This window comes from Lepus europaeus, chromosome 6, assembly GCF_033115175.1.
Source record: "Lepus europaeus isolate LE1 chromosome 6, mLepTim1.pri, whole genome shotgun sequence".
Classification (NCBI taxonomy): Eukaryota; Metazoa; Chordata; class Mammalia; order Lagomorpha; family Leporidae; genus Lepus; species Lepus europaeus.
This window is the reverse complement of record NC_084832.1, coordinates 86,907,600-86,921,514: the sequence shown is the minus strand read 5'-3', so window position 1 is coordinate 86,921,514 and position 13,915 is coordinate 86,907,600. Positions and strand designations below refer to the sequence as shown.

The window sequence follows — 13,915 nt, the reverse complement described above, 5'->3', positions numbered from 1 at the left end:
AAAGCATTCCAAAAAGCACATTTAAATAGAGAATATTGGGCACTGTTTCTAACATTAATTTCAAAAACAATTTTCTAAAAATCAATACACCTAAGCAGTTTACAAACAAAAAATTTTTAAGATTAATTTTATTTATTTGGTAGAGGGACAGGGATCTGCCAGGAGTCTGCTGGTTCACTACTCAAATGGCCACACAGCCAAGGCTGGACCAGCCAGAAGCCAGAAGCCTGGAACTCCTGTTTCTTCCACATGGGTGGCAAGGGCCCAAGTACTTGAGCCATCTGCTGCTGCTTTCCCAGGATCGTTATCAGGGAGTTGTATCAGAAGCAGAGCAGCCAGGACTCAAACTGACATTCTGATACAGGAAGCCAGCATGGCAAGCAGGTCCTCAACCTGCTGTACCACAATGCTGGCCTCCAAAGAAAACATTTTAAAGTTCAATTATCAGTTAAAATTCATAAGTCACACTAGTATAGGATATGCATATTAAAGAATTTATTATTTTCATTATTCACCCTAATGGTATACAAAATAAGTAAAAATGTGCTAACAAACTGCAATCTGAAGTTGAAAGTTTAAAAGAAAAGCTCAGTTCTATTAAAAATATGGTCACATACAGCTGGGGAACAGTGAATGTTCTGAAGTATTATCTTTAACATATTATCAAACATTTTAGCTATTATTTCATTACAATATTAAATCCTTTTCTTTGAAAAATCTGAAAGATACAAAAATGTAAATAACTATCCTCCCACCAAGCTTTTCACATTATGCCTGGAAACAATCATTTTAAGGAAACGTCTATCTACTTCTTTCCAAAAAGTTATGTAGGAGAAGAAAAAGACATTAATCTTATTATCAGAATGTTCTGGCTGCATGATGTCAAAGATCTTTTTATTCTAATTTGGAATATTTAATAAGCCTCTATTGTAAACTCAGAGCAAGCTATTACATGGGCCAAAAAACACATATCATTCAAAATAATCAAGTAAAAGAAATATAAACAGATTTTTGAAGCACAGTAAATATCTAAATAAAAATGAAAAAATTATATATACTCTTTTTAGTCTCTCAGTCTGAAACACAAAGATAAGAGAAAGTAAGATTATTGTGTACAGCAAATGCTCATGACTAAACTTAGAATAACAACAGTTGAATTGGCTGGCTCTTATTTTTGAGGTTTACTTATGAAGTACTTCTGATGAGGAGTTTGAAGTTTATATACCTAAAGTTGGATTTACTTGTAAGGGTCAGTATTTTTAATAGGGTAAAATTTAAAATTTTGAATATTTAAAATAAAAAGATAAACTACAAAAAACATATATTTAGTAGGGAGTTAATTTACCATGTTCTCAAGGTGATGATCCTGATGATAGTGGCAGCAAACAGAAGGGATTTTTGAGAGGTGTAAGAAAATACAGGGATCAGCACTGTGGAGCAGTGGGCTGCTGCCTGAAATGCCGGCATCCCCGCATTAGAGAACTGATTCAAATCCTGCCTACTCCACTTCCAATCCAGCTCCCTGCTAATGTGCTTGGGAAAGCAGAGGAAGATGGTCCAAGTGTTTGGGCCCCTGCCTTCCATGTGGGAGATCCAAATGCTGAGCCTCTGCCACCATTTAGGGAATAAATCAGCAGATGAAAATCTCTCTTTCTCTCACCCTGAGATTCAAATTAAGTAAATAAATCATACTTCCAAAAAATACAGTGAAAACCAAGTAGGATAAACTTGCTCTTTGATTTCAGTAATGGCTGCTTACAAACAGAGGTTAGGGAGATTAGGAAGAGGCAATTCTTCAAAAGTTGTATTGCATATACTGATTGCATAGAAAAATCAGAATTGTTATTTGTTTTATAAATTCCAACCATCTGACAAAAATCCACTTACCTTTATTCCTGAGATTAGCAAAATATGTAATAATGCAATTGTGTATGTTATATAATTTCTTTTTTTCTTTTCTTTTTTTTTTTTTTTTTTTGACAGGCAGAGTTAGACAGTGAGAGAGAAAGACAGAGAATGGTCTGCCTTACATTGGTTCACCCCTCAAATGGCCGCTACAGCTGGCGCTGCGCCAATCCGAAGCCAGGAGCCAGGTGCTTCTTCCTGGTCTCCCATGCCAGTGCAAGGCCCAAGCACTTGGGCTATCCTCCACTGCCTTCCCAGGCCACAGCAGAGAGCTGGACTGGAAGAGGCGCAACCGGGACAGAACCGGCGCCCCAACCGGGACTAGAACCAGGGGTGCCGGCGCCGCAGGCAGAGGATTAGTCTAGTGAGCTGCGGCGCCAGCCGTTACATAGATGCTTATTTGAAATTTTCAAGTAATGAATGACAAAAATATGTTCATTATGCAGAAGGTTTACATTAAACACAATTAGATAATTATAACTGGATACTAAACTAATTTATTTTTATATATCCTGAAACATACCATTTCACTGAATTTTTATTCAGCTAACCACAGTCTTTTGTCAAAAAGCATAATTTTTGCTTCCTCAACAAAGAGGCCAACAGATTTCTCCATTTTAATTAAAAATAATATAAAACAGGAAGTAATGAAACAAAAAAAAGCCAAACACATTTACTGTGTGCTGTGTACAAAAACCAAAATCCACCAACAGATTAATTTAAAATATTAAAATTATAGATTCAAAATCAGGCAGAAATCTTCACAATCACGTTGCTAACAACTTCTGTCTCAAACATTAAGATAATAAGTGTAAGAATACAATGGGATTGCCAAATTGGTGGTCATTAAATAGCTTTATTATTGTGACAGTATTCAAAACCATTTTTTGAAGATTTATTTATTTATTTATTTGAGAGGTAGAGTTACAGAGAGTGGGAGAGACAGAGAGGTCCTCTAGCCACTAATCCACTCCCCAAATTGCCGCCAATGGCTGAGGTTGGGCTGATCCGGAGCCAGGAGCCAGGAGCCTCCTCCTGGTCTTACGTGTGGGTGCAGTGGCCCAAGAACTTGGGCCATCCTTTCCTGCCCTCCCAGGCGCATCAGCAGAATGCTGGACTGGAACAGGAGAAGCCGGGATTTGAATCAGCACCCACATGGGATGCCAGCGCAGGAGGTGGAAGCCCAACCTACCATGCCACAGCACCAGCCTCTCAAAAGAATTTTTCAAAAACAAAACTTCCCTAAACCATGGGGAGAAAGGTGCATTTATGTGTGTTAAACTAAAATTAAGCTTCAAAAGCCAAAGTAACACTTTTCTGAGGGATTTCTCAAAATGTCATCTACAATACCACAAAATGTTGGTTTAGAAGAGAAGGAGTCCATGTTAGACAGCATAAAGTTTGTCCTTTGTGTACTTTTAAAATTTAACCTAAAGTTGAAGGCTTAAATCATTGGGAATCCACAGTAAAATAATGAAGCAACTTTTTAAAAAAGTAAATGCCAAACTTTTTAGCTAATTATTTTACTTCTGAAAATTAAGAAAGTATCTTCTTTTAATTTACAAAATCCTAGTTAGCATATTGAGTTGTAGATATTCAAAAAATGATACAACTCTCCTAGCAGTATCATCATGAAAAGTAAAATAAATAGTATTATTCTCCATCTTTTAACCGTTCTATTTTCATTCTTTATAGATATCTCATAATTTGGATGTTACTATCAAGCCTATTTTCACATGCTTTATAATTTTATTATCCACAATGAAGCTCCAGCCCTGAGACAGTTTCCATGTTATTGACACAGGAATTAACAACTGTTTTGTGGGTAATATCTGACTACCCAACATCCATATTTATACCTGATTTTCTTATCCAGAAACATAATAATGCAATGAACTAAAAGAAATTTATCTTTACTTTTAAAAACATGGACTTTAATAACATACATACACACAGTTTCAAATGAAATATTTTAAATCTCTATTAAGTATCTTCCCCACTTCAAAGTCTCCACAATTAAAAATTAAAATACCTGGATTCATTACCTGACTCCAGATTTCTGCTAATATTGACCCTTGGAGGCAGTGGTGATGACCCAAGGAATTGGGTTCCTACCACCCACTCATATGAGCAAACTAGATTGAGTACCCCACTCCAGGCTTTAGCCCCAACACAACTATAGGCATCTGGTTAATCAACCAGTGGAAAGGAGTGAGCTCTCTAATAATTTTTTTAAAGATTTATTTATTATTTTGAAAGTCAAGAGTTACAGAAGAGACAAGGAGAAAGAAAGAGAGATCTGCTATCCTCTGGTTCACTTCCCAAATTAATGGCCAGTGCTGGACGAGGCTGAAGTCAGGAGCTTGATCCAGGTCTCCCACGTGGCTGGCAAGCGCCCAAACACATGGATCATCTTTCTCTGCTTTTCCCAGGCCATTAGCAGGAAGTTAGATTGGAAGTGGAGCAGCTAGGACACGAACTAGTGCCTACATGGGACACCAGCATCACAGGCAGTGGCATTACTCACTACATCGGCCCCTCAAATAATTTTTTAGTAAGATAAAGAAACAGCAAATTTAGGGAAATAGTCCATTTGATTAAACTACATTTATTGAATATAGGTGTCTCCAAGTCTTTAGTATTGCATAAGTAATTTTTTTTAAGAAAGTAAAAATTCTACTGGACTTTATAAACAATGAACTGAAAAGATAGTATAACTGAGGCTATGCCTAAAATGTATACATCTTAAAAATAAATGAGTCACCATATTGATAATGGAAATAGCTAAAGTTTTTTAAGACTGCTCAAATGGCTGCCATAGTGAAAATCTGGAGTTACTTGCCTTATAGTACCAATCCTGAAATTTCTTACAGCAGTCTTCACTGCAGAAATCTCTCACTACACCATCAAGTTCTTTAGTTGCACCCTTCTTACAGAGCTGAGAACAATAGTTGCAAGTAACGCATCTCAATCCTAAACGTCTGGCAAAGTCCTGTTTGTACAATAGTTTGCAGCCTGAAAAATACAAGATTTAAATATTAAAACAAAAAAATCAAAAACTAATTTTTGAGCTGACACAGATCTTCTAGATCAAGTTGATTATTAGCTTTAGAAAGCATCCTATATATTTAAATAAAGTTATCTTTTGTTGCCTGACCAAAGCTAGAAAAACTGTAGATCAACATCAACCTGTAAAAACTGGAACAGAAGATGAATATTAGATGATATTTTCTAGCATGTGGTTTCAAATACTTTTTTAAGACATTAAAATCTATTAAAGTGTTTTAACAGTTTTCATTGTTCTGTCTAGTAAAATCTTGGAGTATAAGAATAAGCACACCACAAATAGACATTTTAGAGAAACCAAACAATGTAGACTGCTGAATACCTCTTAAGTAAACTTACAGAAATCTTCAGCTAAGTAGATACTGTAGCCAAATATTCCAGCTTACCTCACCCTTCAGGGAAGAAAAACTGGTTTATGGACTTTTCCAAAGAAAATAAAATACTTGCTCATCTCTTCCTTAAGAAAATGTTATTTTAAATATCTTTACATATCTATTTTATTTATTCCCTAAAATATCTATGAGAATTAAATAAATACTCTTCCATGCCTTTACTCTTGCTGGGTCACATAAGTAGAATGACTTATAATGTCTCATCAACCTTTGTAATAAGGAGCTCAAATTACAATGCCACCAGAAACACTGCATCTTGAAACTAATTTTAAGAACATGAATTACAATTGTTTTCCATATAATTTATCTGAATCATTTATATATATGAATTTATACATGTGTATATGTATACCTTGAAATATATTGTAAAACATTTTGAAAAATTTATCTTTGTTGCTTTATGCAACCAGGTATTGTGGATAATTTTTTAATATTTTATTTTCTTATTTCTGACAGGTCCTACAACAGAACTAGGTGCAGTAAAAGAAAAAGCCATATCTAACAAGAAAAGTTGCATGAGTTTAACTTTTCATTATCTATCTAAACTTTTAAGTCTCACCAGTTGAAGATTAAGCTATTTACGGACCACTATCTATCCATTTTTGTAAAATCCATATATAGTGATGTACTATAAACTAAATATTTTAGCCAACGAGAGACCACATATAGAACAGTGGTCATGTAAGATTATATTGTCTAGTGACATAACTATTTTAGATGGTCAAAATACACTTGATGATGTTCATAAAACAATTGAGATGCATTCCCCAGATTTCACACTGTTAAATGATGCATGACTGCAATCTAAGTAGCACAAAATCAGATATCTATGCAATTAGTAATAATGTGTTCAGACTTATCAATCACTAAGATTGTCATTACACAAAAACTCAGGTAAAGATAGTTAAATTAATTCGGAATCAATCTTTCCAATGAGACATTTTTAGGATTTCTCACTTGCACAGTTTGGCTCTTAAATAACAGTAAAATGTGATTACCTTTAACTCCAGGTGAAAAAGTACTAACTAAACATAAATAGGATACCTTGGTTTATAGACAGCACACTCTTACATACGTAGTTTTTTATCACATGTGGAAAGTACTAATGGAGACACTAGCTGAATGGATTCATAAATCTTTTATTTTTGCTGCCATTACCACTACTGCCATTAAGGATTTCCCTTACCCCAAAACAGAGTAGAAATATATAAAAAAAATAGATCCAAAAAAATTTTTTAATTCCACACTGGAAAATAACAGGTGAAGACAGCAAATAGGAAAGCTGGTGGAAGCTCAGTGAGAAAAGCCAAAGAAAGAACAGAAAGTGAAAGCCAGCTTAGAACTTGATATGACATTTGGGAATAGAAAAAATAACAAAAGCCCAAAACCCATAGTTACGATCTTGGTTCCTATCACTGGAGAAGTACATTTAGAACTAGAGTTCCTTCTATAATCTGCATCCTAGAATCAGAGCAGCAAAAGTATAGATGAGAAGAAAGAAAATCCTTGAATGTTTTCCTGATATCCCAAACTGAAACTTTAGAAGCATTTTCCCATTGTAGTACTGCTATAGGAAACATATTGAGTATCCCTTATCTGACATGCTTGAGACAACAAGTATTTTAGACTTCGGGTTGTTTTTTTTAAGATTTTGGCATATTTGTATAGACTACCAACTGAGTAGCTCTAAACTAAAGACCATAAAAGCCCCAAAATCCAAAATTTAAGAATCTTGTTAGCAGTAAGAGATTTTCTATTTTCAGATTTTTGGAAGGCAGCTATGCTCACCACTAAACCACCAACGCCGTTTATTTTCAGATTTTTGGATTAGGATGTTCAATCTGTTCAATTAGGAATGTTCAATTACTGAAAACCTGTGCAGGTTAAGCAGCAAGCAGAGTAGGGAAAATAGAGCTAACGGGAAGCCACTCTCATCTATTTGGAAAACCAACTTTCAAATCACAAGGTGTAAGCTTAGAGATGATATGGTATAATAACAATGCTTTAATTTAATTATCAGAACTTCCTTTTAATGGAAAAAAAGAGGTTACCCAATTTTTAGAGTCTTAGAGATCTACAAAAACATACAAAATCACAAAGCAAGTCAGTAGAAAGGTGAACTTAATTTTTTTAGTTCAGCTACATTAAAATTGGCAGCTACTCTGGACATATACTTGTGTATTTTAGAAATATTTTGGCAAAAAAAACATTAAATATCAATACAAGTTATGAATAACACTGTATATACACTTGCCTTCACTACAGAAAGGTCTCTTAACGCCAGAGAAATTTACTGTTTCATGAAGAGTCTTCTCCTCTTGACAGTATTCGCAATATGTAACTATGCAATGCAACTTCTTATAGTCATCTGAACAAGTTTTGCTGCAGAACTGATGCACTTTGTTCTAAATGCACAATGGGAACCTTGGTAAGTAATGACAACCACCTCAAGAACACGTTTAAGAAATAAACAAGCCACTTTTACAGAAACAAAGTTAAATCATTTACCTACTTAATGTGATGATCCTTTAGGACATACTTGCTATGGTACATGAACACCTAGTTTAACCAGTTCACTGCTAAATGTAAATAGCACCACAGAACTCAACACTATTAACTACTCTGAAATTACTCAGTAATAGCAAAATTATCACTAAAATAAAATGGCAGTTTTATATTGCTAAGAGAATTAGAGAAATGGGAAAAAAAGCAACGGGAAATACAATACAGGTAAGCGAAGATGAGAAGTATGACAGCAATAACATTTTCAGTCAAAAAAAATTCCTTGTTGAGGATAGGCAAGTAGGTTCAATCATATTCCAATTACACCTAACAGATCTATCATGGATAAAAGTATTAAATTTGGTGCCATCATACAGTATGCTACGAAGCTTGAGACTGAGTTGGTTCCCTTAAATAGAACGTGGCTAGAACTTTAGTTAATTCTTCTGTAACCAAAGTTATTTCACAATAACCAAAGATACCTTTCAAACATAAGAACACTTTAAAAAAGTTCATGGAATATGGAATGAAAAGTACAAAATGTAGAAAATCTGTTCAGTTTTTTTTTTTTCCTTGCACTTTTTTTTTTTTTACAGGCAGAGTGGATAGTGAGAGAGAGGAGAGACAGAGAGAAAGGTCTTCCTTTTTGCCGTTAGTTCACCCTCCAATGGCCGCTGCAGCCAGTGCATCGTGCTGATACGAAGCCAAGAGCCAGGTGCTTCTCCTGGTCTCCCATGCGGGTGCAGGGCCCAAGCACTTGGGCCATCCTCCACGGCCTTCCCGGGCCACAGCAGAGAGCTGGCCTGGAAGAGGGGCAACCGGGATAGAATCTGGCGCCCCGACCGGGACTAGAACCCGGTGTGCCAGCGCCACAAGGTGGAGGATTAGCCTGTTAAGCCACAGCGCCGGCCGCATTCGATTTTCATAACACACCTTTTTCCATGAACTTTTTGAATATTCCTCATATCCATTCAAGCAGTGATGAACAATTTAAAACTTCCAAAAAAGCAGGCTCTAAAACTCAAATTATTTTGAAGACATAGACTAAACCTAACACATAGTAAAGACAGCTAAAGACCATAATAAAGACAGTGACAAAATATAGGAAACAACTCAACTAATAAGACAATCATTAGGTGAAAGTTGCCACATTATAACTAACCGGCAATAGAAAAAGGCAACAAGGGAACTACAACTGTCAACCATGGAGTAAGAAGCCCCAATCTCCTGAGGTACGCTCAACTCTCATTCAGTATGACAGTCTCTCAACTTAACCTTCATATTAACAAAAGCAACACAGCAACAAGACTGGTGCAATACTGACACATTCTTGCTGGAAAGGACCTCATTGTCATCTAGGATCATCAGAATTCAATTGCAACATGATACTATTCCATGTGCTTGCTAATGGATTTCCTTACTCATTCTCTTTTGTGATTTATTTATTTCAAAAGCGGAGTTGCAGAGAGAGAGAAGGAAAGAGACAGCGAAAGAGATCTTCCATTCACTAATTCACTCCCCAATTGGCTGCAACTGTCGAAGCTGCACTGATAAGAGGCCAGGAGCGAGGAGCTTCTTCTGGGTCTCCCATAGGGTGCAGGGGCCCAAGCACTAGGGCCATCTTTCACTGCTTTCCCAGGCAAATCAGCAGAGAACTGGACCAGAAGCAGAATGGCTAAAACCTGAACAGGCGCCCATATGGATTGCCAGCACTACAGGCCATGGCTTAACCCGCTGATTCACAGTGCCAGTCTCCCATACTTATTCTCGTTTCATTCCTTTCTTCTCTAACTAGGCATCCAACATTATTTCTGCTCTTGCTTAAACAGGGTTATTATTCACAAGAAAATCATCACTGGATGCCAATAGCAGTCTCAAAGGATGACTGGTTTAAATGCTCTGGAGATAGCAGCAAACTAAATAAGCTAAAAATTTTCCAGGCAGTAAGGTATTAAAATAATGAAATTTTATATTTCCAAAGTACTTAGAAATCACAGTCCAATTCTGGGTATGACCTTTATAGCCTACAACTTACATATTGAGTGATTTGCCAAGACACTAATAAATTCTGACCCATGAGTAGTCTGTTAGTACTAACTACATCTTGTATACCATTTTATTACATATTCCATGCCTCATATCCCTACTATACCCATTCCAAAAAAAAAAAAGAGAGAGAGAGAAAGGAAATATTGGCCAAACTGAGTATAGCTCAAGAAAGCAATAGGTAACCAGTAACCCAAGCCATCTATCTATCCATGACTGCTCCCTTAATGGAAACAAAACCCAGTACTCAGAGTAGCAGCTAAGAGCAAAGTAAATTAGTAAACTTGTAAAAGTTAGCACTCTTATTTAAATAAAAGAAACTTTTATTAGCATAAGGCTCTCTTATTTCATTAAAATACAATGTAGTATATATGACTAAGAAATTCTCACTTTTACAGGTATTGGTGCCCGAAGATATTATAGATCACAGGTAGTATTTAAGAGGACAGGAGGAAAAACAATTTACAGTCACTCCAGGGACCCTAGCTAAAGATAACAGCATCCTGTATAACTACTATGAATATATTCTGAGTATGACGTCAATGATTTTTGTCTAATCTGCAAAGAAACAGATCTTATGTTGGTCTCACAGCCATAAGAAAGCAAACAATCCATTCTTCACAAAACCTGAAAAGCTTGTTCCTATCTACTAAAAAGGAAATATTACAGGTAATTCACCAGACTTTTCATTTTAGCACTAAATAATATATGTAATAAAACATGACTTGCCTCCCATTCCAAAATTTCCGGTTTGGAACAAAAGGAATTTTTGCAGTAGTTGCATTTCAACTGAATATCACTTGGTGCTACAAACTGACCATTTGGAGATGACTGCATGCTTAAAGCCTGGAACAAAACACAAAATATATTGTAGCTCATATATACTTTAGAATTTCTACTTGTGACTACTGTTAAATATGTACTGTCTCTAGAAAACAACATGTATATAAATTTTTTTTATCACATAAAGTTACATTTCTGAATTTTATATTTAAAATTATAGTGGCATTCTAAGTTAGTTTTATAAAATCAAAATTCAGTATTTTTACAGGATTAACTATTATTTACCAAAAATACTAAAAACAGTATGAAAAAACCTTATAGTACAACTATGGATTTTTTTTACTTAAAGCAAATATAAGTAAACAATAGGAAGGTTGCCAAATTCTGAACTAGCACATGGAAGTTTAAAAACATTTGCCTCCTATTGACCTCTCCAATAACCATAAGGCATCTAATTTTTAAACAATTTGTCCCACTGTATCATTGTCATATTTTCACTCCAGGTCCATCACAGAAAACTTATATCACTTTTTAAAATTTTACAGTCCTTCAACAAAGTTAGAAAGAAATTCATACTAGGAATTTTTTAAAAATAAAATAGGGCAAGATAGGATATAAGCAAATATGGACTTTAAAAGTATTTTTTATTTTTTAAAAAAGTTATTTATTTATTTGAAAATCAGAGTTACAGAGAGGATGAGGCAGAGACAAAGAGAAACAGAGAGAGGTCTTCTATCCACTGGTTCACTCCTCAAATGGCCCCAATGGCCAGGGCTGTGCCAGGAGCCAGGAGCTTCATCAGGGTCTCCCATATAGGAGCAGGAGACCAATCACTTGGACCACCTTCCACTGCTTTCCCAGGTGCATCATCAGGGAGCTGGATAGGAAGTGGAACAGCTCAGACTTCCATATGAACTGTGCCCAAATGGGATGCTGGTGCCACAGGCAGTGGCCTCACCCACTATGCCACAACACCAGCCCCTGAGTTTTTTAAAATTCCTAATCACAGTAGTGAGCACAATGCTATTTAATGATCATTCTTTACAACTCTAATACAAATTATATATAATTATATATGTATGTAATACAGGGGTGAAAGAAACCTTTATGTTTAAAACTCCTAAATAGAACACATTTATGAAAAAATAAAACCTATACATTTGACATTTACATTTACTAAGAATAACTTTTAAAACAAAAACCAACATGACCATTAGAGATTCCAAAATTTTGAAACTTTCCATTAAAGTTAACTATTCTTTCAAATCAAATGGAATACGTTTTAGTCTGAATGTTTGTAATCCCCCAAAATTCATACTGAAATCCTAAACCTTGAGGTAGGGGCACTTGGGGTGATCAGATTACCCTCATGATCTAAGTGAGGTTTAGATAATCTGAGAGAAGCTGGGAGAGCATATTTGCCCATTCCACCATGTGAGGGTACAGTGAAAAGACACCGTCTATGGGAAGAGGTCCTCAACACACACAAATCTATCAGAGCCTTATCTTATCCCTCCCTGTCTCCAGGGCTGAGAGAATCCCAGTCTAAGGTATTGTGTTACAACAGTCTAAATGGACTAAGAGAATACTATCCTATCACCTTAATTTTAAATGCAAAAACATCTAATAATACATAAAGCTCAAAATATATGCCTTGCATAAACATAAGGAAAAATATTGGGTTTTTTATTGAGACAGACAGAGAGAAAGGTCTTCCTTTGCCATTGGTTCATCCTTTAATGGCCGCCGCGGCCAGCTTGCTGCGGCCGGTGCACCGCGCTGATCCGATGGCAGGAGCCAGGTGCTTATCCTGGTCTCCCATAGGGTGCAGGGCCCAAGTACTCCGGCCATCCTCCACTGCACTCCCTGGCCACAGCAGAGAGCTGGCCTGGAAGTTATTCTTTAAGATGTTAATATACACACACATAGAAGGGCTCATTAAATCATAGGCAATATAAGTTTCAATTAAATGAAAAAGGTAGTTGAAACACTCTCAATAATCAATTCAGTTTACCCAACAAAATCAAAAAAAGTAATAAAAGTTCAAGAACTGACATACAGCATGCAACAGACAATGTCTTTCTCTTCTAATAATCCCTAGCTCCTGGCTCCTGGCTTCTGATTGGCCCAGCTCCAGCCATGTAGCCAACTGGAGAGTGAAGCAGCGATGGAAGACCTCTTTCTGCCTCTCCTTCTCTCTCTGTATAACTCTTTCAAATAAATAAATAAATAAATAAATAAATAAATCTTTAAAAACAAAAAAGCTAACTTGGTAGAAACAGTATTTACCATAGTCATATCAATTGCCATGATCTCAATTTTTAAAATAAAAGTTAGACTTGAATGTGGTTTATCACCTAAGTTCAGTAGGAATCTAACAGTCAATTAATTTGACAGTCACTTGGCTAAATTCAAAACCATCTCAATTTAAACGCTAATAACTGGGGCTTCCATTGTGGAGCAGCATGTTAAGATGCCACTTTTGATGCAGCATTCCATATGGGAGCACCTGCTTTGAGTACCAGATGCTCCACTTCTGACCCAGCTCCCTGCTAATGTGCCTGGGAAAGCAGCAGAAGATGGCCCAATACTTCAGCCCCTACTGTCTATCTGTGGGATCTGGACGAAGTTCTGAGTTCCTGGTTTTGGCATGGCCCAGTCTTGGCTGCTGCAGTGTTTTAGGAAGTGAATCAGTGGATGGAAGATCTCTTTCTGTCTCTCCCTTTCTTTCTTCCTTTCAAATAAATAAAAATAATCTTTTTTAAAAAAGGCACTAATATCTATTATAGCAACTATCACAGCATACTTATGAGACTTATATTTTCATTTTAAATAAATTTACATAGAGCATAGAACCTAGAGCAAAGTAGAAGGGTTGGATGAATTAACTCATGAAGCAAAATTTTATGCATTGGCTTGAACCTTTAGGTAGTACCCTGAAACTTTAATATACAACAAGTAAACCTTCTGTTACTACCTTATTAATGCTTGAATGCCTTCTAAATTATTGCTTCCTAATGGTCAACAGATTAAGTTTGAGCAATTCCAGTAATACTACCTCCTGAGAAACACAGATCTCCGAATGAAAGTTCTTTACATTTACCAAAATGAAAAATATCTCCCTGAAACTGATCTGTATTAAATTAAAACCTACTATCACATCAAATGCCATTTTTTATATGATTTCTACGAAGAAACCATGTATACTCATCACTTCCTGG

General features: G+C 35.9%; 1 protein-coding gene across 14 annotated transcripts in view; it reads right to left on the bottom strand.

Moving 5' to 3' along the window:
- Positions 1-13,915, bottom strand: part of ZMYM2 (zinc finger MYM-type containing 2) — a 108,042-nt gene that overhangs the window by 34,952 nt on the left and 59,175 nt on the right. For all 14 annotated transcript variants that reach the window (XM_062194509.1, XM_062194513.1, XM_062194506.1 and 11 more), the window contains 3 exons: positions 10,641-10,757; positions 7,618-7,768; positions 4,748-4,920 (listed from right to left, as the gene is read on the bottom strand). In XM_062194509.1, coding sequence (XP_062050493.1) covers positions 4,748-4,920; positions 7,618-7,768; positions 10,641-10,757 — 441 coding nt within the window. The remainder of the gene's footprint in view (positions 1-4,747; positions 4,921-7,617; positions 7,769-10,640; positions 10,758-13,915) is intronic.